Source organism: Tyto alba, unplaced genomic scaffold (assembly GCF_018691265.1).
Source record: "Tyto alba isolate M040663 unplaced genomic scaffold, T.alba_DEE_v4.0 Super-Scaffold_40, whole genome shotgun sequence".
Classification (NCBI taxonomy): Eukaryota; Metazoa; Chordata; class Aves; order Strigiformes; family Tytonidae; genus Tyto; species Tyto alba.
The window spans coordinates 24,252,675-24,277,877 of NW_024881316.1; the positions used below are offsets into that span (position 1 = coordinate 24,252,675).

At 38.4% G+C, this 25,203-nt stretch overlaps 1 protein-coding gene across 3 annotated transcripts in view; it reads right to left on the reverse strand.

The window, feature by feature from the left end:
* Nucleotides 1-407: 407 nt before the first annotated feature.
* Nucleotides 408-25,203, reverse strand: part of GFRAL (GDNF family receptor alpha like) — a 28,854-nt gene continuing 4,058 nt past the window's right edge. Inside the window, exons 3-10 of one of the 3 annotated variants that reach the window (XM_042803354.1) lie at nt 19,209-19,367; nt 17,172-17,684; nt 16,406-16,462; nt 15,441-15,768; nt 13,154-13,413; nt 9,114-9,212; nt 2,805-2,886; nt 408-912 (exon numbers count right to left, since the gene is read on the reverse strand). In XM_042803354.1, coding sequence (XP_042659288.1) covers nt 855-912; nt 2,805-2,886; nt 9,114-9,212; nt 13,154-13,413; nt 15,441-15,768; nt 16,406-16,462; nt 17,172-17,684; nt 19,209-19,367 — 1,556 coding nt within the window. In that variant the 3' untranslated portion in view covers nt 408-854. Of the gene's footprint in view, nt 913-1,683; nt 1,828-2,804; nt 2,887-9,113; nt 9,213-13,153; nt 13,414-15,440; nt 15,769-16,405; nt 16,463-17,171; nt 17,685-19,208; nt 19,368-25,203 lie in introns of those variants that run through there. The other 2 variants (XM_042803353.1, XM_042803355.1) reach the window with 2 other exon arrangements.

Here is a 25,203-nt window from a genome sequence, read left to right on the forward strand (position 1 = left end):
GATAAGAACATATTCTCAATAGTATTTTCAGTTTGAACTTTTTCCTCTTCACAGTTTTAAGATAAAGACTATTCATATAATACTTTCAAAATACCTTCATGGTGGGAGGTAAACTAAATGCTTCAAATCACTGGACTGATAAAAGAGATTGTTTTGATTAACAAACTAACCAACTTCACACTTTTCTGTGGTTTTTTTTTTTTTGTCCAAAGGCTGATTTAGTAATGAGATTGTATTTAGTAATGCTGACTTAGTAACGAGATGTATTTGATTGCAAAGCAAGAGGAATTTTTGGTTTTATGCAGATCCTAAAGTAGGAAAAAATGCATTTTGTAATATTTGTTAAAGATTTTTAAAACTCTCCCTAATATAATTACACACCTAAGATTTTGATCTCACAGTAAGTCGTTTCACAAACTACCAAAGCCAGAAGAAAAGTCACATTGAAGAATAGATATTCCTGCTCCTCTGATCACATCATAAATTTCTAGCCCTAGGTCTGAATCAGCCAGGGTCAAAACTGGAGCTGAATTCAGTGGAACCAGTATTTCATTCCTGATCCTATTTGTTGTGTGAGTTATGTTTAGTGGGAATTCAAACAAAATTCAAATTAATAAAATTCAAAATATCAATTTATCAGATGCTATCAAAACAAAACAATACATATGCTACTCATGGTAACAGTTGTATAAGAAATGCCAGTCCATTTTCCTGTGCTGACAAGACCCAGATTGTTACAGATACAACAAAGGCAACTATTTGTTAGTATATAGAAGCTTAAATCTAGCAAAGCAACTCAGCTACAGGGAGAAATCCAGAACTCATAGCCAGAAAGTGGGATCCAGAGTGGTGTGTTAGGGACCATGGCTCCCAGTACAGTGCACGGGGAGAATTAAGCACTTCGGGTATTGCCTGGAGACAATGAATAGGAAACACAGATGGTGAGACAGGTTGTAACTTCTCTCTAGAGAAGTAGGCACTTCAGTCTCAAGCAAGTGGCTCTCTTCACTGGGCATTCAGACCACAAAATGCTTTCTAAAATTACTGTATTCAAATTGGCAAGGCTCACTCATTTCTTTTTGAACATACTGGGGGAGAAAGAAAAAACAGCTTCAGCAACATACTGAGGTCAAGGCATTATAGTTAAAGCAAGATAGTCAAGAGTTTAATTCCTCTTTGTACTGAACGGGTTGTAATCCCGATCTCCTCCTACCCCACCAAGTGCTCCACCATCAAACTACAGGCAGCCTACCTGTGCCTGCTGCCTTATAAATATTGCATCAGGTACTTGGTACCTGGGAACCTAGTGTACAAAACTACCGCATATGTACTTTTTAACACCTCTATAAAATGCTTCTGAATGTATTTTTTTCCTTTCTGCCAGATGAGTTCAGATCAGAAGGGTTGGGTTTCAAAGATTGCCACTGCTAGGCAGATTCATGCTGATACAACATTTATACCATTGTCATGTCCATCTAAAGATGTGGGAAATGTGCAGCTCAGGACAGGTATGTGAACCTACGCAAATGCGAGAGAGCACAGTTCTACCTTGGTTTTTTTTTTTTTTTTTTAGCTTGTTAAAGGTTTAATATGTGTTAATAAATATAAAAATCTTTTTTATGCTCAACTACAAAATTCAATAATTTATAGTAGTTTTTCTAATATATATTTTATTATCGCATATGTACAACAGGCTGGCTTTCAAGAATAGCCTTAAAAAGCATAAGCAACAGAGTAGTTCATCTGTGGCTTTTATAATGGACCATAAATGTTTCAGAAGAATGATCTGTCGAGGTACTTCTTGACTCACGTTTTGTTCTGCAGGCTCTGAAAACAAAGAATGTGCATGTATTTAACAGTAAACTATATGGCTTTTGGTTTGAACTTTGGCTTAATTGAAATCAGTGGCAAAATTCCCCTCTTTTTATGATGAACACTGTGGTATAAAATAATTCCCTTCATCATTATTAATGTACTGTTCTTTCTTCCATCCCCTCTATTCTTTAAATCTGAGTTTTATTTATATGCTGATATTCCTGTAACTGCAAACCTAAAGAGAAAGCCTCTGTTCCCATATATCTTTGACTTGCCTTTTGCATTTTTCTGCATGATTCCTCTTTGATCTGCCTCTGAATTTAATAATGAAATTTGACTCAATATCCCTCCCACTGTATATAGCTCCTGCTACATCATGTTCTGTTACCTATCATCTGACAGTGTAATTCTTGAAATCTGGCCATTTAATTTGGTCCAAGAAAATGTATCATTTAAGAAAAGGCCGTGTTCATTTGGCTAAGTGAATGCACATTTCTGTTTTCTTACCAAGCACTGGTGTATGGGCAGTTTCTCATACTGTGTGTGTGGGAATGTTTACAGAATCCTATCAGCAAAAATGGAATTTGGCAAGATTATTAACTACAATAGCAGCATTCACAGTTAGGTTTCTAAATATGTTATAATGCTGAATATTCTCATTTCCTTTCTGCATTACCTCTGCCTGCTACAGGGCTAGGAAGGTAGCCTTGCAGAATTTTTGAATTCAGATTTCACCTTCCCCTGCCATGGGACAGGAAATGAAACCTCCTGCAGCCTGGAATCTCTGCATGAATGGAGGGCATTGTAGATATGTGTCGTATTTCACTCGTTCTTGCTGACACCCACAATGTCAGTTCTTTCCATCACTGGGGCATGCTGGACTGTTTTTAAAGACAATCACAGTGCCAACCTCTCAACTAAGTCAAAACATTTTATTCTCTGCTTTTCCAATTTCCTAGAGCCAGTGATTAATATGCCTATCAAATTACCTGATCTTTAGGAGAGTCGACAAGACTATTCCTAGGATGAGAACTACGCAGGAGGAATAGGCAATAATGTAGACTTTTTCACCTATAAGTAAAAAACAGAAAGCAGACATAAAACATTTACTTCCTCGGTAGTAAGAATCAGATTTGAGATCTGAATTGCAATGCATATATATGAAAGCTTAATTAGCAATCGACTCTGACATCAGTAATTAAAAGAGGGAAAAAGACCCATGTGGCATGCCAATGGTAGGAATAACTCTTCCTTCACCAGTTGGTGCAAAATAATTTTCAGAGTCCTTTTAGTAAATACCAGCTCCAATAGCACTGCATATGTGTAGCACTGCCTTTTACTCTGTTCCACTCCAGGGGAACTGCAACAGCTTGTTACTCCGAATTGTGTTTTGGAGTACTTTCCCCATTGATTTTAAGGTGTTAATTTTATTCTGTGTATCAGAGGAGACCTGGCTCTTGCTTACTTGCTAGACCTTTTTTCCTTTTTCACATATTACCATAATTGCAATGTGCAGCAATACTTGATCTAGAATCAAATTAATGTAAAATGGGATCTAGTGTTGCTTCTGGGCTCCATGCCCATGGAGTTTCCTCTTTCTCTTAGGCTTCTCACCAAGAAGTCACTTAGGCAGTTTCTGTGCTAAAAATTCCAACTCTTGAAAAACTGGGAGTTGTTTCAACTTCTGTTTTCCAAATGAGGAGAAACTTATTTTTCCTGAAGGAGTGAATCCATCAGTTTTGGTCAAACATTCAGAAGGAAAAATTTCAGCTGAGAATGTAACAATCCCACAACCTGGGATGGAGAGCTTAGACGACTTGACAAGAGGACTCAAATCCAGAGCCGCAAGCATAAAACATAAGACCTTTCTGTTACTTTCCTGTTGCACTGATTCTATCATGTTTATACAACTAAGTAAGTTTTGTTTAGACAGGAACTCAAATGCAGAGTGGCAAATAAGGCCTTAGCTGTTCCCAAGGTGTTCTACCTTACATAGTGAAATATTCACTGAAGAGATGGAGTCCCAGCCCCCCCACCAGGCTGCTTACCTGGGCTGTGAGAAGGCAAAATTCTTGTCTCTGAAACAGTTATCAGTTATTACATATTGTGTGTTTGTGCATATGGACACACAGACCCTAAATAAGACATTTTTGTATATACTACATATATGCAACAAATGCAGTCTATAGCATAATGCAAACAAAGGCGGTATAAATACTGGAGCAGCTCCAGTAAGAAAGAGTGAATATATATATTTTACCATGAGGGGACAAGTGAGCAAGAGCTGATCAGGGTGTTGGACCTACCTGGTTTTTATTATTATCACTTTTTCTCAAAAATATCCCCAAATCAAGTTTTCCAATAAAATAAAAATGAACACAATGACTGAACCATCACAAGTTGCACAGAGCAAACATACCACTTATGCAGCAAGCTACTGAAAAATATTTAATGTGGTGAATTTTTGAAGGAAGAAGGGCAAGATCTGTCTTAGTCTTGGTTCAGGACTGCTAATATCATACACTAAAAATATATCAGCAGTTGGCTCTCCTCTCAAGTTACATTCCCTTAAGATGATGAGTTCTAGAAAGAGAAAAATTTTAGTCTTTTTTGCTCTTTCTCAATGTTGATTGTTCACTCATTTTTTAAAACTTTCTACAACTGCAGGGGCAGTTGTAGAGGCAAGAGTTTCCTAGTTTTTTGAAGTGGAAAGTGAAGTTCACACATATCTAAAGCAAAAGGAATTTTTTTTAAGTACATCAATTACCACAAAACTAGGAAAATTAAGAGCAACGGTCATGGATGGTTAAGAATAGGCTAATATTTCACCAAAATATTATTTTTATTGAAAGAGTTGGGAGAAAAAGTCCAATTTTGATAAATCAAAACACTCTGAAATGATCAAATTAAACAAAAATGGTGTTTGGTTTTTTTTGTTTGTTTTTTTTTTTTTTTTTTTCAAAATCCTATAAAATGCTATGGTTCTGGTGAACTACTTGCTGGTAAAAGATATTGATTATAACATTTTCTGTTCTATGGGGAACACAAGAAAGATGTTAATGATGAGATCATGCTAGAAGCTATATATTTTCTCCTGCCTTCTGAGAAATAAGGCTAGGAGAGGGCAAAATTTTGTGGCTGAAGAGCTAATTCTTCATTTTAGGTATTCTTTCTGGTTTAACTACTTGAATGTGCTTATTCATCTTCCCTTAAAAATGTTGTTGAGATGTGTACTTCTCAAGTGTTCTCCTCTTCTTTAAAAATCAAAAGAAGCATTTTATATAAATTTTCACTATTAATCTATATCCGATCAGTTCTTGAAATGTGAAATAGTGCTAGGGAAGTTAAGAAATATAGATATGAAATTTTGGCTCTGTTCATCCCAAATCTTATCCATGAAAACTACTAGAATCCACATTTAAATTCCTGTATGTCATGATATTGATTCTCTGAACATGAACTAAATAACAAGTTAAGGCTTAAAAAGCAGTGCCCTAAACAAAGAATAAAAACCCTAACTGAATTTAGGCACAACAACCTTGGCTCTCATCTTATGTGCCCATTTACAGCTCACTGTAGAGCAGACAGATCAGTCACAAGCATTAGAAACACAGTTAAAAGTTAGAATAAGTTCCTATTCTTATCAGAAATGGTAACAAATGTAGTGTACATAACACGCCTATGTCATTACCCTTCTGAGGAACAGCTGTCCCTATTTCAGTACTTCAACTGATTGAGGTACAGAAGAGCAAGCCTGGTTTGGGTTTTCTGACTGGATGAGTACAACGATCTTGCACGTACCATGGAGAAAAGCACACGCAGCGTCTGAGCACCCGTAATAGGGGGTGGCTAAAGGACGAGATGTCTCCAGCTCAGTCCTGCGGACAGTGAATCGACATGAGCAGAGAACAGTCGTTTCCACTGCGAGGGGAGGGGCTGGCAGGGCTGCTGTGGGGGGCCTGTGGGGTGGCCTGTAGCCATGGGGAGCTTGTGGACCTCCTCACCTTGGGGCAGGTCTGTAGCAGGGCCACCATGGCCGCGTGGTACACGCCTTGCCCTTCGTGGGATGGGCTGCAAACCTCAGGAACACAACGACTGGGGCAGCAGGCACCACTGAAGTGCTAGCCAGAGCTCTCTTTATGGACACACGGACATTTCCAGTGACGAAGTTTGGTAGAGGATAGCCGTGGGCTCAGCAGCTGGAACAATTAGTGGGATTACACTCATGTAAATCCACCTGTTTATGTGTACCTAGTGAAATGGCTGTGAATATTCATCGGACAGATTAATTCCAGCTGGTGCTCAGAGATTTCTTGGCTACCCGCATCTCGTCACAGGTTTTTTTCTACGTTTATAAAACAATCAGACTGACAATGTTTCATACCTTACAAATTAAAGTTGCTGGAGCTGAACTAATCTCAGTTCCCACAGCAGCTGGTATAATTATAGATAAACCCTGCTAATTACCGGTTTATCTAGATTCTCACACAACAAAACTCCTCAGTGGGAAATATATGGTAACTCTACAGTTTAAGATGAAATTAGATTAATGTCAACAGTTTGGGGTCAATCCCAGTTTTTTTGTATTTCACAAGGACAGGATAAGAGTTCTGTATTTCTACCTTTCTCTTCCAGCCAAAAAATACTTTCGCTCCAAAGCTGTATGCTGATGAAAGTAAATGCTTATCTTCACAGATGAGTAATTTTTCAAATTAAAGTGTGGGAAACAATCTTTTAAATTATGTGGATCTTTAAAATCATGGAGATAATTTGCATAAGATAAAGTCAAAACCACACTCAGAGTGCATAGCTAGGTAGGCAATAAAAATATTTTTGAAGCTTGGAGAATTTTTGTTCGATTTAGCGTTTCTTGATGTTATTCCCAAAATGACATAAAATTCTGGCCCCATCTAAGTTTACAGCAAAAGTCTCATTAAGTTAGGACTCTGCCCACATCACATCTTGTTAACAGGGTTGTAGCAGCCCACAGACAACTGGGCTGGCCTTTACCCTCCTGGGTGTGTGAATGAGTGTAAATCCAGTCGAGATTTTTAAACAATACTGTTATCACACCAAAAGCTGGAATACTATTCTTCCAACTAAACAGGGTTATATTTATTTGCAAATATATATGAATATATGTATATAGATTTAGATTTGTTATTTATTATGAAAGACTCCTTTTATTAAAGTCAGTCTTACCCAATGGCATGATTTGCAATGCCACTGAATAGAATGGAGAAATCTTACTGTTTTTTCAACAGTACGTGTTTTTTTAATTGTAAAATTAAGAAAGGGTTAAAGAAATACTGAGTTTATTCTGAGCATGTTCATCTGTAGACAGTCATTAGTTTGGACTGGTGAAAGACATCCTTGTATCTTTCAATGACAAACTAAATAAAGGATTCTTCTGAGATTTTGATGTAAGAACAAGACATTGGCAAATTCTGTCTCCTGCTTTCCAAGCAGAAAATAGCCAAGAAGCAAATATCTTCAGATATCTTCATACACACAAAAGGCCATATTTGACAACTTAGCCATTTTGCCTCTGCACCCTGGGATTCTTCTTGGGATTTAATTTCAGTAAAGATAAATATTTTGTAAAGATGATAGCTCCCTTTGCAGCCTGAGTAATGCACATTTACTAGCATATGAATCTAGGATACTGGGTTAGATTTTTGGCAGTGGGATTTATGAAACAATTTGCAATATGGTTTTTATCATCAGGTATATACCCTGAATCAAATTCTTCTCCTTGGCCTGGCTTCTTATGAGACATTTACAGCTTAGAGATTTCCCAGCTAGTGGACATGACAGCTCCAATAGAAGGAATATTTTATTGTATGGTTTAGGCTGGTCAGCATTCTTTTTATTTTTCTAAGGCTATCCAAAATTCTGTTAAGAGTTCAAGGACAGGTTTCTGGAAATTATTCAGACTTCAATGGGAACAGAATTAACTGGGTGCAGGCTTCATTTTACAAACATTTATCTGAATCTCTGAGGGAAAGTTCTGCAGTTAGAACTAGTCACAAGGGTGAAATATCTCACATTTTACATTTTCTCACTTAGGGCAGGATTTCTTGCATTATAACTTGCATTTCTTAACCACCAGAGTCTCATTCCAGCTAGAGATTCAGGCTCTGCCTGTAGTTGGCAAAGAGAAGACAAGACTTCCAGGACGTAGGAAATACAGTCTGAAAAGGTGGGATTAATCTTCTTCTGAGGGTCCCTGACTTTTTTCTCTGGCTACCCAGAGCACTTAGATGACATGCATGATTCATAGGTAAGTAATTTTAATGCTAAAATTACAGCTGAATGCTTCATTACTTACATACAGGTCTCAGGAATCCTATTCCCATTAATCTACTGTTATATTTCCCAGGTTGCCCACTTCAGCAATAGTTGAAAGATGGAGATCATGGAAACCCCTTCATTTTGTACTGCATGCAGAGCTTGAATTATCTTTTCACTGTTAAAGGTGTTTAGTAGGAACAGTTCTGGGAACTAATTCATAGTAATGTCTGGATTATTGTAATCTGCCCCGTGCAAGGTAGAACAGGTCATTCTATTTAGAGTTGATATTTGTGCATTAAGCTCTTTAGTGTTCTCACTCTGTAACTGAGTCCTTCTAAAGGAAATATAAAATTAATATTATTTCAACCATGAGAAAATTTGTGTATTAATTCAATATCCTATAACTTGATGTCACTTAATTGCTCCCGTAAATAAATGGAAATAAAACCAAATGCAGCTCTATAGCCCATGGGATATCATGATCCGCAATTATGTCCCCTTCTGTTGCACAAGTAGGTAAAGTCTGATGGAGTGTAACACAAATGCCTTCTCAGATCACTTACTATGGCTTCCTAATTTTTTTGTTGTAACCACTATGGCACAAAAAGTCAAGAGATATAAGAAAGAAGTAGCTGTGACATCAGAGATAATATCTTGTATTACACATTATGACTACTACTCTCTAATGACTGTACAGAGAGTCAGTCTCTGGTGGGCCTAGTAACTTAATTTTCTCCAATTATAATATAGTGGTTGTGAGACATCTTTTTCAAAACCACTTAGAGGAATTGGTTCAGTCTCATTATCTTTATTTTGTGGTTATATAAACTAAGCCAAACAGGTAGAGAGATTTTACCACACTCTGTTAAATGAGGGAGTGACAGGTAGAGCTCACTTGCCTGAACCCACCCAAGGGACCCAACTTTTAAGTCTTCCCTATGATACACGAGGGAAATATCAAGAGTACTTCCATTAAAATCATGGGTTGATTTGCTCAAACTCACCGTTAATTGAAGAAGAATGGAGCTGTTCTCTGGAAAGCTTTTCTCCTGGTATTTTTGTATTTAACCAACGAAAACCTTTCTTCTTAATGGAAATTCGACCTGAATATTGGAAAGATAATACCCATTCAAAATACTACTTTAAAATAAAAATTTAAGCAAATTTTGATAAGAGTCACTGAATTTATAAGGAACAGCTATTTAAAAATATTGTTTACTGATACTCAATGAACAAAGTGACTGAAAGTTCTTCCTTTGACATTTCTGTTATACCTCCCCTGTAGTTTATCTTATGGGGGAGAAGTGTGCTTTTAAAATAGTCTCTCCCTCAAAACAGCTTCAATTCTCTTTTCACAGAAACAATTTTAGAAATAGGCCCACCAAAATAAGTAGGCCCACCAGACCAATATAGAAGTGATGAGAAATGGGTAGTAGTTTGAAACCATTTCCAAAAAGCAAAGCTTATTTTCCAAATGAATTGCTAGACCTCAACTCTTTCACAAAGGTCTGTCCTCTTTGTGGGCATATTTTCACTAGTATATCTGAAAATACATATCTTCTGTTGAGACGACAAATAAGACGTCTACCTAAGTAGAGCAGTTTACAGAGCAAGAGGCTAAACCGTGCAAGAATATTCATGGTCACTCACATGAACTGTAAAATGAGAAATTTTTATTCCTTAGGGGAATTAAAACAATATGACAAAGACTCAGGTTTGCAGCCTGGAATGTCATCTAAATAGCAATGGACTAAATCTCCTTGTAATGTAGCATTTCTATGAGATCCAAAAGTACAACCCAGAGTTAAAATATTTTTGGAAACTTATTTTTTTATTTTCTGTCACTGGCATTTTTGCTTATTCCTGTTGTGACACCAATCCTACATTGGCACTGATCCATGCTGTGCTTCTGTCTCATATACTCACAGTTCTTACCTTTTGTTGAGTCTGCAGCAAGCTTTAATCCTGTAAATGCAGCCCCAAGAGCAAACATTTGTAGCAAGGCAGTGCCATACAAGAGTAGGAAGGTGTGATGGTGTAGACACCACTTGCAGGTCTGTTTACACCAGTTCTAGAGGCAAAGATCCCTTTTGCTAGCCCTGGGTATTTGCCTGTTCAGAAATACTTCAATGTTAAAAGTCATCACTACTGTAAGAGTGAAAGTTATCCAAAGTCAGAGCCCAGGCCAAATGAATAAGTTTGCAGAAAGGGTTGGATGAGGTCTGCACCAGAGCACTCACTCCACATCTCTGAACTGCAATGCAGATATTGCTGTTTAACATGGCACCTTACAATCAAACCCATAATCATCTCTCTCTTCAGTTTAGCTGCATTACAACAAGACATCTAGAAAAAACAAAAGCAAGATTCACAAGAGTGCAAATGTTCTGTAGAGTAAACGCCGATCCTTTACTCCGCTGAAGGCCCTGGATCCCCAAACTCTTCTTGTTTAACTAGCAAGAATTCATTTCAGCACAGGAGCAAGCAGGCTTCTGTTCTTCAATCTCAATTAGGTTAGGGAAGTTTCCATCACAAAAAAACATTTTATCCCGAGACTGCTTCAGGGAATGGCAATATCTGATGAGCATTATTTGATTATTATTATATGAGCATCATCTTTCTGCTTTATAGGTAAAGAATAACTAACAATGGTGTGATCACTCATTTGGACCATTAGATGCAGCCATAAAGCAAACAAACAAATAGTGCTCATCAGCAAAACACCACCAGTGTAGTCACAAATCTAACAGTCTTACAGTATCACTTTTCCAGGGAAGCTGGCAAGTGATTTTTAAACTTTTCTTGGAGTCTGAGTTCTAGTAGCAATTAACTAAGCTTAAGAGCAGTGTTTTAGCAACTTGATTTTAATTTCTGGTTATACTTTGACTGACAAGAAAAAATTACACCTTTATCAGTGGTAACATTTTGGCTGCTACCACTAAAAAATTACCTAATTCATTCAATGAAATGCATACATGCAAATAATACATGGAACTATGAAATAGTCATTGCTTTTCATCGAAATCTTTAGATACAGTTACTTCTCCCAAGGTTGGGAATATACATAATTACATATAGAAGATGACTGGCATAGGGTATGATGCACTAACAAGTAGTGTATCTTTAGAGGATAGCAAAATATCTGGTGTGATATAGCAGACATTTGAGAAGAAGAGGGTACTTTGGTCTTTAATCTGGTCCATGGACCGGATACCTGGATTTATCTGGAGCATTGCAGAGGCAGCAGATGAACTTTCAGGTTCAGTTTTAGGCTGCAGGAGACCAGGAACCACCCTGTGATGTGACCCATGGCACAGTAAGTAGGGACAAACAGGGGATTTGTTTTGAAGGCACACTCCAGATTCAGACTAAACCATTAATATTTGCTTTCATATTGCCAGTCATTGTGCTAACAATTCTCTCCTGAACAAAGACTTGGCAAGGACTTTTATATTTAACAAAAATAAGTGGCTGATTTAGCACATGAAAGGATTTACTGGTTCTGAGAACATACATACATTTAATCCAAGTTAATCCCAGTGTTTTTACTGAAGGCCAAATGCTGAAGCCTCCTTTCACAGCAGATTTTTCTTTGTGAGGTCCTATTTAAATCATCAAAGTTACTTGCTGTGGAATGAAGTCTGTTGCTAAAGGCATGTAAGCTATACTAATATTTAGACTCCAAGAAGAAAAGAAAGAAAAAACAACATAATGTGTCATATTACATAATGTGTCATTACAGTGCTGTTTAACATCTTTGCTGGTGACACGGACAGAGGGATTGAGTGCACCTTCAGCATCTTTTCCAACCACTCCAACCTGTGTAGTGCAGTCGACACGCTGGAGGGAAGGGATGCCATCCAGAGGGACCTTGACGGGCTTGAGAGGTGGGACTGTGCAAACCTCATGAAGTTCAACAAGGCCAAGTGCAAGGTCCTGCACATGGGTTGAGGCAATCCCATGCAAAAATACAGGCTGGGAGATGAGTGGAGTGAGAGCAGCCCTGCAGAAGAGGACTTGGGGGTGCTGGTTGACAAGAAGATCAACATGACCTGGCAACGTGTGCTCTCAGCCCAGAAAGCCAACGGCATCCTTGGCTGCATCAAGAGAAGCATAGCCATCAGGTTGAGGGAGGTGATTCTCCCCCTCCACTCTGCTGTTGTGAGACCCCACCTGGAGTACTGTGTTCAGCTCTGGGGCCCCCAACATAAGGAAGTGGACCTTCTGGAGAGAGTCCAGAGGAGGTCACAAAGATGATCAAGGGGCTGGAGCACCTATTCTGTGAAGATTACCTGAAAGAATTGGGGTTGTTCATCCTAGAGAAGAGAAGACTCTGGGGACACCTAATAGCAGCCTTCCAGTACTTAAAGGGGGCCTACAGGAAAGCTGACCTTTTACAAAGGCATGTAGTGGTAGGACAAGGGGCAATGGCTTTAAACTGAAAGAGAGTAGATTTAAATTAGTATTTGGAAGAAATTCTTTACTATGAGGGTGGTAAGGCACTGGCACAGGTTGCCCAGAGCAGCTGTGGCTGCCCCCTCCCTGGAAGGGTTCAAGGCCAGGTTGGACGGGGCTTGGAGCAACCTGGTCTGGTGGGAGGTGTCCCTGCCCATGGCAGGGGGGTTGGAACTAGGTGATCTTTAAGGACCCTTCCAACCCAAACCATTCTATGATTGTATGATTCTATGATACTATTTGTAAAAACACTGTACCAAAGTACAACATTAAGGCAATGACAGGGAGGCTTTGGAACTTTTCTAGTCTGCATAATATTATAGGCCCCAGAAATTATTCCTTTGTTGCTATTCCAGCAAGTTCATGTAATGAGACATGTATTTGATGTTACTGATTTGTTACTAATAGAAAATATTTCCCCAAACCAAAAAAAAAAAAAAAAAAAAAAAAAAAGAATTTGATTAAAAAAACAAAGATACAAATCTTGCTGAAATCAGTGACAGGAAAGTTATAGTAAACATTTGGTGGAAGTCAGTATTTTAATACTCTTTAAACCTGATTATTCTTTAAAGTATTATGTGTTACTCACGTAACTCAGTGAAGCAGGATTTGCTGTGAAGCATGTGATGGAAGAGCTTGCACAAAGACTGCTCCGCGGGAGGTAAATTCTGGCAGGTACACTCCATGCGCAGCATCGTGCCCCAGTTGCTAATGTAGGCTGCTTTGCAATCAGCATTTGCAGAACAGGGGATGTCATCCTTAATTAAAGTTTCAAGACAAGCTTCATCATTGTAGCATTTTTTTGTCATATGTCTCCAACACTTGGACTGAAAAGATGTATATTTTTTCCTGGTGGAAAAAGAGAAGTATACAATGACAGTTTAAAAACTCTGTGATTTCAAAAAATGACATGTAAATATCATCATGAAAAGAGAATGTAGTCCCTAGGTACCACTCAAGCCTTAAAAATCACAATATTCAGTGATAGCTGGTCTAAATTCTGCTCCGATTTGCACCTAATTGGTTTGAGTGAAATCTGCAAAATTGTAATTGGAGGAAAATCTTGGTTTTAGCAAAAAGTTTTTGAGAAAAAGGAACTTCTAACCAGCACCTGTAGACATTTTCCCAAGGTCCAGCAAAAATCCATGTGAATACCAACAGTCTCAGATCCTCAGAGAAGAAATGTGAATAGAGGAATTAGACCAGTCAGCACAAGGAAACCGAAACAGGTGTTGTTCTAGTGGATCTGTTTGTTGGCCCGTCTGAAGGAAGAATGAATATTCAACTTGTTTTACATAAAATAATCTACATTCAGTGCTAACACCTCCTCCGCCTGAATGCTAATGAAATAAAAAATGTTCAAGGCTCAGGAAAAATCAGAAGTAATTCAGTTGACCTTAAAGATTAATTGATAGCAGAGATAAGTTACGAGAAGAATTAACTTGTTTTCCAGCTCAATAATATCAAATTATTTTAGTTTATTTTCTCTTAGGATAGAAAAAAATTGGCCTTTAATGCTCTATGTATGACAATAGAAAATATCTATTAAAAGTTAACTAAGAAATCTGTAGATATTAGTTAGAAACAAATTTATCACTTACATTAAATGTTAGTGGACAGTAAAGGTAAACTGTTGTATATTGTACATTAATATGTTAGAACATTATTTCCTTAATCATAAAATTAGGCTATTAATTTACTATTTCTATTGTGTAACTGTAACAAGCAAGTCACATGGAAAAACATGGATTCTTATAATACCAGCTAGGACATTATTGTAAATATTTTCATTACACAAGCAAAGGTTTCAAAGCAGATGTCACCTCTGTGCTAATGGAATTATGTTTATTCACCTCCTGATTTATAGATATGGCTAGCTATAATTCACAGACTAATTTTGCTAATTATATCCACTTATTTTCAGTGCCAAGAAACATTAATGTTCCCAAAATAATAGGTAATTCAGCAAGTCACCATTATGATATTGCATGTGTACACATGCACATGCACAGACATACATTTGTAACCCAATTCTTCTTGACATAAAAAGGGGCAATTCCCACTGACATCAACCTGAGTAGCCTGCACAGAATTAAATCATCTTTTGTCCTCCTCATTTGTTGACTAAAGGTTAATTTGTGCACAGCTTTCAGGTAAAATTCAGGTCTAATCCACAAGGGAACTGGTGACTACACTGAAAACCAAAGTGAGCCAACTGACCATGCACAAATGGTGGCAATTAAGTAGAACTACAAATATGGGCTGATCCTGTTGTGTGTTTTCTCAAATAAACTAAAATCTGAAAACTCTGTTATTCTTCATTAATTTGGTGGTCTGTGCATGTTTCAGGGCAGCTTTTTTCAAGTATCAGTATGCTTGAGATGAAAAGAATATGACAGTTTTCCGAACAGGCCAAGTTGGTTGTATGGCTGTTGGGTACAAAGGGTCAGACTCTGCAGTGGAAGAGGTAATTACTTTAACCAAACAAACTTTGTCCAGTCTGCTGCACAATTTGTGCAAACTGCTAGAGGGCAAAGGTGCAGACTGGCAGGTGTTATCTGAAGAAAATGGTAATGAAAATATGCAACAGCACAGTTTGTCCAGCAGAAATAGTGTTAAGAGTCATAAAAGAGGCAGAAGCAAAGTCCACACTAGATTCTAGACCTTTCTGAAAATTAACCTTTTCAGTTTACTTGTGGAATTACCACAGCTGATGCAGACATCTGTGAAGATGAAAACATGAGTGATAATATATAATAGATACAGAGCAGAAAAAAATTTTGCTATACATGAGATATATGGCGCATATGTAAAAATGATTTAATCAAATCTTTATTCACAGGAACATTACTAGGCAAAATCTTCCTTCTACTTACCTACAAAACTCATTCTCTTCACACATGTGGATTACATTCAGACATGATGGGGGTGGAACTGTAGTAACTGCGCAGGGTTTGCCATGGAGAAGTTCTTTGGCTCTGTGGCAGGATTCATCAGGCTGGACACAGTCACAAAATGTAAGCATTTGGGCAACTTCAAAAGGCATATTTCGATAGAAGAAACTTATGGCTGCTTGACATTCTTCCATGTTGCACTTCTTATTTACTGAGCAAAACTTAAGGTACAGGGACAACTGTTTGTTACATACTTCATCTTCAACACACTCCTTGTTCACATCCAAACAGGTTCTGTTTGCTGTGTATGCTAAAAAGAGTAACAGTTTTTAAAATGAAATCACAAGAAAACCTTTCTCAAGTGATGATCAGTTGTCATCATGTCTGCAACATTCCCATTAAAACCAAGTTTGACTCCCCAAAACTCTGATCCAGCTCTGCAAGTTTCTGCCCCCACCAGATAAATACAGGAGAATAAAGTGAAAACTGGCAACATGGAAGTTTCTTCATGGTATGTAATAATTTCTGGAAGATAGTGGCTAGAAGATACCTGAAACTGCTGAAATCTCCATCATGCAGTCTTATGCTAGGCTACATAGTAAATAGTGGAGAAGATAATATAAATGGCATTTCTGTGCTTTTAAAGCTAGTTTAGGTTTTTTCCTAGCCTATGCTATAAACCTTCCAAAAAGATCTAGGTAATGACCCTAAAATGTTTATGGGATAAGATTTGCCTCTGTAAATTTAATAGTATTAGGATTGTTACCTGATATTTCTGGATTCTTCTCTACCCAGTAGCTTAAGTGAAAATATGTTGGATCTACTGACTGCCTACTCTTCAGTGATTTGAATGGAAAGTATTAATTTCAATCTCAAAATACATTGTACACTATCTGAAACCAGAACTAAAACTAGTTATTAGGATTCATAAGTAAATTCAGACTTACCTTGGTTGGACAGAGCAGATAAACTCCATTGTAATTTTGTTTCTGTACTAATATTATCTAGAAAAAGAAAGATACAGATACAGGCATAAGTGATAAATCATGTCATAGCTTAGTTTTTAACTTTAAAGTATTGGCTGTGTTGCTGGCACAGTGCCAGTAGTAAAAATAAACAAGAATAAAATAAATTAGCTTGACAAAATAGAACCTGTCAGATTGCTAACAAATTCTCAAATAACTGTTACATATATTCATAAGTTTTGGAGTGAAATCACAGTTTATCAGTGGCTGCTGATAACATTCTCTGTATACTTATAGATCCTGGGAGCTCGAGAAGAGTTTCTAGACCTGCTCAGTGCAGTACAAAGCCGTATTTCTTGTGAATAAATAAAGGCCAGAAGCCTTAATGTGTTCATCAGTGCACACAGTTTTCAACTAACTGCTTGTCATGGTTTAAAGTCAAGGTGGGCAGACAATTCCTGCTATTAGAAAATTATTGTTATTGGTCTTATATTGTTTCTAGTTATTATGTGATACTAAAAGGGACTGATTTGGATCAGGTCATATCAAATTAATACATTGAAGGACAATAGTATTTGCACTTAGGCTATCATTTTGCTATCAGATTATTCATCTGCATCTAAATAAGCTTCTTAAAACTATCCTGTTTCTAATGTTAAACAGCAAATAATTAAGAAAACCTTTTTACCAGACTTGTACACACTTCTGTCATGTATGAAAGCACTCCAGCTGCTGGAATACCCCTAACCTGTGTCAGTGTCCTGATTTTTCTCATCATCAACATCATCATCGTCATCATCATCAACACCATCAAGGTTGTCATCATCATCATCATCATCATCATCATCATCATCATCATCATCATCATCATCATCATCATCATCACTTTCACTAGCTGCTGAAGCTTGGCTTTCTTGAGAGTATTGTAAACAAGGATTGTTAAATATTCCCCTCCATATTTTAACGCATCTCATCTGAAGTGGCTCTGAGCACTTGCACTCTCCCAGCACTGTTTTCCTCAGTTCTTGTCCCGCTGACAAACACTCCTGCTTGACCCTCGGGAGCCTGCATTTTGCTGTGTCCACCTTGCACGCTCGCTGGAAGCTCTTATAGACTAAAAAGCAGTAAGGGTCCTCTTGGCAGCGTTGTTTTGCAATACTGCAGTCGTTCTCTGATTCTTCCGGGTGTCTTTGGCCTTTGACATTTCTGTGTTGCCTAAAATTCTGTCCAGCGTCTGATCTTGAGGAAGTTTCCAAATATTCTGTACAAATAGGTACAAACAGAGATATACATCAAATGGAAGAGAGGGCATCATCACTGGTCAGCTCAAAACAAACTCAGGAAAAGGATAATTGTCTTAATGCAGTAAAATGAATGAAATAGCCCTATTTTCATTCTCAGATGTACATAAAAATATAATAATTTTGGAGTTTTGCAGGTTAATGAATCTTCCTCATGCTTACTGTGTCCTCATGGCTGTATAATAGAATCTACTTTAACAGTTCAGCTGCTAACAGTAACACGAGAAACTCTCACTGTAATTACTGCATAAAGAGATTCATCTCACATAATTTTAACCACAGATTAGACATATCGTGGATTATCATCTTAATTCAATGCATAATTTGTGAAGAGAGAATGGCAATTCCAGAGAATTGTTCATTCATTACCTAAAATAGTCATTTAAATTAGACAGGGAGAATTATTCCTGAAAGTATCTACCAACACCATAATCTATCATGTATAGGTAAAACCAATACTAGTGTAACTCCACTCAACCTTTTTGCTATACTGGTTAAAAATGTAATCTCAATCAGCAAAAAATATAAAATTACTTCATTTTGCCAGAAGCAAAAGCAACTGTTCCAATGACATCAACATCAGGTTTTAGATACCCACTCTTCTTGTTAGGGGCAATGAGTAACAGATCAGGATGTTATTATTTTCTCTATAATAAAGCCATATATTCTACTACTATATGACGTACACTGATTGGTGCCAGGAGGGAATGATGGATCAATGCCAGGAATCAAACTTGGGGATCACGTTCCAGACTCTCATTTATTGGCTGATTTTGCCTTTTTTATGTCAGCTTTGTTAATCATTACTTTAGGAGACATTGGATCAGAAACTGCAAGCCTTTCATGCACCAAATAATTCTCAATTATAGAAACAGATTTTCTGAAGGGAAGATAGTTCTCAGGATAATAAAAAACAAATTCAGAGGAGATGGGCGCATTGCTTACAATAGATTTTTTTAAAAGGATGAACTTTATATATTAAGTACAGCTTTATGAAGGCAGTAACTACTTCCCACATCCATTAACCTCTCCTAGATGTAGTGAAGATGTTCCTGTAACACAGTGTGGCACAACTGCAGAGCTGTGCATCCCCATTCACCCACACTCCCATTCACAAGGTAGCTGGATGTGGCTCTCTATACATAACATAGATCCAGTGGCTCTCAAGCCTTCTTGCGCAACAAGTAGACCTCAACACGTCTTATTTTCACTCTTGCTTTCCATTGGATTGAGCAAAAGCTTTAAAACCCATTTGAATATATCACATGCCTTTTATTGTTTTTTAATTTTATTTTAGAGCACATATAGCATCGCTTTCATATGCATATTGGTGTATGAATAACATAGAAAAGACAAAACTATTTTTTGGGGGGAATTATCAGATTTGAGAAATATGCAAAGAGACTTGAAACCAGTTAAAATGAGGGTTACAAAACTGCATATTTCTTTTTGTTCTTCATAATTAATTCTTTATGTTTAGTTACCTTTATCAATGCTGCACTGTTTCCCAAGCAAAGTCGTGATGCTACAAAAATTGTCTGTAGTGCAGACACAGGTTTTAAATTCTGGGTATTTGTCAGCCAGGACCTGGATGATTCTATTACATCCAATAGCGTCTTCTGCCTTGCACCTATTACCTAGAACTTATCATTAAAATTATAATGTTGTTAATGTTTATGAATGCTTAAGGGATACGGTTACATAAAACAATTCAACTGAGGCACAAAAATAATATCTTTTGCCCAGAGAAGATGGTTTGAACTTAGTTTTGTTTGAAAACCTGTCATAATTTACAAATTTTAAATAACATTCAGAGGGATATAATAAAGTTGTGGGTATGATATTGCCTTCTTTTATTCTATCTATCTGATGCATTGCCAGAACATCTTTTTCTGTTCTCATTTCCAAAGTACATAAAACCTTAAACTCATACCTTTTATTCTACGTAGATGATGTACAGCAACCAAACTAAAAAGGTGCACATGAGTTGAGGGGCACATCCTGAACTGAGGCAGAGACGCTCATCTGTGTGGAAGTTAGGTGGTTGGTACAGGGGCGGGAATTCACAGTGCGGGGTAAGGTACTGCCGTGTAACCGAGTAAGAGAGGGGACGCGGGAGGGCAGGCGCAGTCCCCGGTGATGGTGGTGCTAACCCCGTCCTGAGGGATGCCGGCTCCGGTTCAGATCCGTCACTCACGTGAGGATGACACGAGCCTACAAATGCCTGGCCATTTGGATATGCCCTCGGACTGCTACCCTGTAGAAGAACTTTGCTGCCTAAGTTTGGCAATGACAACAAATTTGAAATAGCCCAAGGATATTCTGATTTTTATTTTTTTCATTATAAAAATAAGGAGGAATTTAGCATTAAAAAAAAATTACGCAGAAGCCTGGGTTGCGAGTCCAGTTTCAAGCCCGTTGCTTGCATGTGCACTTGGACTCAATGACAAAGACACTCACACGGGCTGTCAGGTCATATTTTCCTTGTATGCATAGTAAAAATAAAGTGCATGTACTAGTTTGTGGTAAATCAATTAACCCTCTATTTTATAGGCTACAATGTTTTAAAACTATTTCATTGTAATTGCTTATAGAACTTACTGAAGAAAGTTACATAAGAATCAATTTAAGAAAATTATGTAAGAAGCAATTTAATACCATTTAAGACAATTTTATTTTGTGAAAGCCATGGTCTACTTTGTCAAAACAGGTTTGCAGGGCCCCACACCAGCACACTGCCTCTCTTTGCCTCATAGGTATTAAGTATCTCACAATCTGTAAGATAAGGAGCATGTGGCTCGCAAGATCCAGCTGGTCACCGGGCAGCACGAGGATCGGTTTTAACCTACCGCGCACATACGCTATTGTCTCTGTCCTGTCAACGGTGATGGCTGGCTTCCTGCCTCGCTGCTTCCCTGGTGACTGGCGTGGAGCGGCAGAGACCGTGCGCTCGGGTGGAACTGCAAAGCTAGCAGCCACGTGTCACGGCTGCCACGGGCAAGCTTTAACGTGGTTAGAGTTCTAATGTCATTTCTGTGTCGTTGACACAAATAGCAGCAGAAGGCAACGTAAGCAAAGACCTGCGAGGGGAAATAGTGCATTTTGGCTGTGCCTGAAGGAATGAGTATTAGCTGTTCCAGAGCTAATACATCCCCGTCCTGCCACTCCTAAATCCTTTTTCAAACGGTGTCTGCATTGCCTTTTCTCCAGTTACTGTTGCTGACTGAGGGGGGTTTGGGGATGTATTAAAATGGGCAGTTCTACAGGGGGAAGTCGCAGTCTGGAAAGAGCTACAGCACCCAGCCTCTGCTCCCACCTCACCTCTTGAATGAGAAAAGGAAGAGGTCATGGTGCCCAGCCTTGTGTGTATCTCTCCAACCCCATCTCCAATTTGCCCTCTGCATTTTTAGAAGTAGAGCGTGACCCTGACCCTTAGCCCTCATATTTCTTTCTTTTTCCAGTAGCCAAGGAGCTCAGGAGATCTAAGTAGAAGTTACTGAAGGTCATAGACATAGGACACTCCCTGACCATAAAGATAGGATGGAAAGTATGTGGTGACATGGGAACCATGGAGGCCCATGGAGGTGGGTGGGTGGATATTCTACTCTATATGTTATCAAGTGAGTAAGGGATAATAAAAGGGTTTCAGGACACAATTTCAGGAGGACAAATTCCAGGGCTAGAACAAGAGCAACAAAGATCAGAAGGAGCTTGTGTAAAAATTAGCTAATTTACAAAATTTATGTCTGCCTTCTTCAAGGTCCTGAGGACACTTCAAGGATGGAGGTTGTAGAGACAGAAGAATAAGAAATACAAATCCCACTATATTTTATGCAGCACCCCAGCCTCACTTAGCTCACTTATCTTCACGACACTAACAAGTTGTGGTTGGGAGTCGGGTGCAGGGGCTGTGTTCAGAGTGGCCCTGTGCGCTGTGAACACACTGCGCTGAATCACAGTAGCTGACAACCAGGGGGTGAGATGTGGGTTGTGGTGTTATGTACATACAAAGGGCACAGACAGAATCAGGAAACACATCAGATTTATGGGGTTCACTTGCCTGGCCTCTTGAAAGTTGTGTAGAAATAACCTATTATCAGTATTGGTCTGTTTGTTCACTGTGTTGATTCAGCTGTGATGAACAGCAGAAAATATTTTTTTGCTGGTTTTCAATTATTGTTGCTCTATCATTGATTAGTTCTAGGCAATATATTTTAGTTTATACGTATGCTTCCAAGGCATTTACAAAAAGTGCTCTCTGGCCTAATGCTTGGCAGGCATAATTTGTTTTATTTATATGTACATAATTTATGTACGTGGGACCACAGATAGAAGCATGACAGAATAGTAGCTGACACTTCCAGGGTGATAATCTCTGTTCTCACACAGTCAGTTCTTCAGTCATTTCAGTGGGAATAGGATCTGAAGACTGTGGAGTACTGAGTTTTCCCCTCTAGCACTGTTAAGATCATGTCTGGAGTGCTGTGCCCAGTGCTGGGATCCTGAGGACAAGAGGGACATGGGCATACTGGAGTGGGTCCTGCACAGTGCCACAGATGTGATTAATGGACCAGAACATCTGTCTTTTGAGGAGAAGCTGAGAGCTGGGACTCCTCAGCCTCGAGGAGGGAAGGCACACATATCTGTATGTATAAATACCTGATGGGAGGGGTTTGAATAAAGCAGGGACAGACGCTTCAGTGATATCCACTGACAGGACAAGAGGTACAAACTGAAGTACAAGAAATTCTATTTAAAGGTCAGAAAAAACTTTTTTACTGTGGGGATTATCTAACATTGGAAGAGGTTTCCCAAAGGGGTTTTGGTGACTCCATCATAGGAGATATTAAAAATCCAACTGGGCACAGTCCTGGAAGACAACCTGCAGTTGACCTTGCCTGAGCAGAGGGGGTTAGGCTAGATGTCGAGAGATCCCTTGCAACTTCAGTGATCCTGTTTCTCTAAAAAAAGTAAACTTACTTCCAAATCTAATTCAAAATGTGATTCCTTAATATTTGAGCAATCTGATAATTTTTTTTTAACCCAGATGTTTCCAGTTCTGAAAAATCAAGAAAATGTATACTCATGGTTAAATCGAAGCTCAGAAATTTCTATTTTTTCAATCAGTGAACTAAAAGAAGAGAAAACAAGCAAACTCCAAATGATTCTGCAGTGATGAAACATTTCTGACATTTTCAATAATGAAAACTTCTGATTCCACCAAAATTAAATATTTCAGTCTTTTCCATCCTGATCTGGAAAGTGACTCATAGACATTTTCACCTTTTTTTTTTTTTTTTTTGTTAATGTATCTTGGCATGGAAAAGGAAGTGAAATAAGGATTGTGCTCAGAGGACTATAAACCGAGACTCTGAAAACGGTACTGTAGTAGTAGAGGAGTAGTGACAGACAGTTTGACAGAGAAAGGAATGATTTAAGCAGTCACCTGGAGAGTGCCCCCAGATCTGCTCTGAAGAAAAAAAGACAGAGGTCCTGATAATTCACACATTTAATTTGGAGATTAGAACCTCAGGGACTGAGTTACTGAACTCATACCATAGAGTAGGAGTACATTTATCATTTGTAGTTAGGTTTTTCATAAAGAAACTAGCAAAAGGAATACTTGTCCCACTGCATGTTGCCTTCAACTGACATGCTCCTGCTCAGCCTTTTCCATTCACACAATTTACCCATGAAGTTTTTAGTCTTGCACATGTAGAGTATTTTTGACAGATAGTATAATGTTATTCTTACTAATAATGCTGTGGGTAGATTTTTTGTCACTGTTTCTGTGGGTTCTCTGAGAGGTACCATCAGCTGTCTGACTGCAGGTTACACCCTCTGGGGTGATGGTACCTAATAACCACATTTAGAATAATTTGTCCCAGACTAAATGCAGTATCTGAGTGCCCTGCAATGCTGGAGAGTCCTTGCCAATATTATCCTAATGAAATATACAGATGCAAAACCAAACAAACAACCACAAGAAGCATTCATTTGCAGCAGACTTCTCTGACTCAGTTACAAATACCATTAATATCAGTGAATAAGCACATAGGACAGTAAGTGAGGCAAATTGCATATTATGGGACAACGCAACAAATCCAAAGAGGAGACCACAGAAGTCATTGTGCTGGCCCACTTCATCTGGTTGCAAGGTATGATGTAGAGTAGTTACAGTACAAAGCCTGATCTTTATATCAAGTAGTCTTGGTGATAATACCTTTGTGAATGATGTGAGAGAAGCAAATTCAGCTTCTTCTAATTTGGGGAAGAGGTTTGGTTCTAGAAAGCTCATCTTTAGGTCACTATCATGAGCCTGAAAGTACTGCATATTCCAATACTTATTTCAAACAGCAGCCATATCTTTTGAAACTGTTCCGCTTCACATAAAATATTTAAAAAATCAGTAGAACATGAGCTGAAACCCAGTTCCTATGGGGACTGTTGTAACCATTAGGTTATCATGCATTTTTCATTTACTCTGTTCATAAAAGTATTCAGCCATTCTATGCAAAGCGGATATGTATCTGGAACAGGACACACTAAGAAAGATCCCTCAGAGAAATTTCTGCTCTAATTATATTGAATACCACCTTGTGACTTTGGATGATTGGGTTCAAATCTCTGCAACAAATCAGACAGATAGAGGCATTCAGGTAGCTCACACTGCAGGTGAATGTTCTAGCAGTGGGTTATTGAGGATGAAGTCAAGCAGCATCTTCTGCTACCTGGCTTCCCACACAGAGCAAACGTTAGACTGGGTCTTGATGTCACAACAGACAGAGGGACATTCACTTTATCAACTCTGTTGCAGCTGAGGCTCAGAACAGATTACGGCATCAGGATATGGCTGGTTTTGTTCAAATAATGTCAATATAAGGAGAAGGGAACTTTCCGTGGAGATATAGATACCTCCAATTCCCAGTGACAGAGAGACTGCCTTACTTAATTAAGTTGCTGGAAATGGCAGTTATGTACCTAAATATCCTTGACTACATTTATGAACAGAATCAAGGCATGGGCTAGGCTAATGGCAAGTCACTGTGTCTATACTGATGCACTTTTGCATGGCACCTGGTCTGGACTGAACCAGCTAGACTGGTAAGATAGTGTGGGCCTCAAGTCACTCCCAAAAGGCAGTTTTGTGCAGCCTGCATGGGGGTAAGACTGTTTACTTGTATGGATAAATGCTGGCCCATAACAGTTGAACTCAGGGACAGAAAATAGTCCCTGGCCTATTTTATTTGCTAGTACTGATGTAGCCTTGGTATATCAAGGCCTTTGACACTTATCAGTCAACAAAGGCATCATTGCTAGCTTGGTCTAATGACACTACCACTCTTCTCTTCCCTTCCATATTTAGAGCATCTGACAGGCAAATATTCAATGTTTAACAGCAAGGTCTTGGAGGGATTTAAAGAAAGAGAGAGATGGCGACTGATCCAAGATTTGTTCAAGAAGTTAATAGACCTTTAG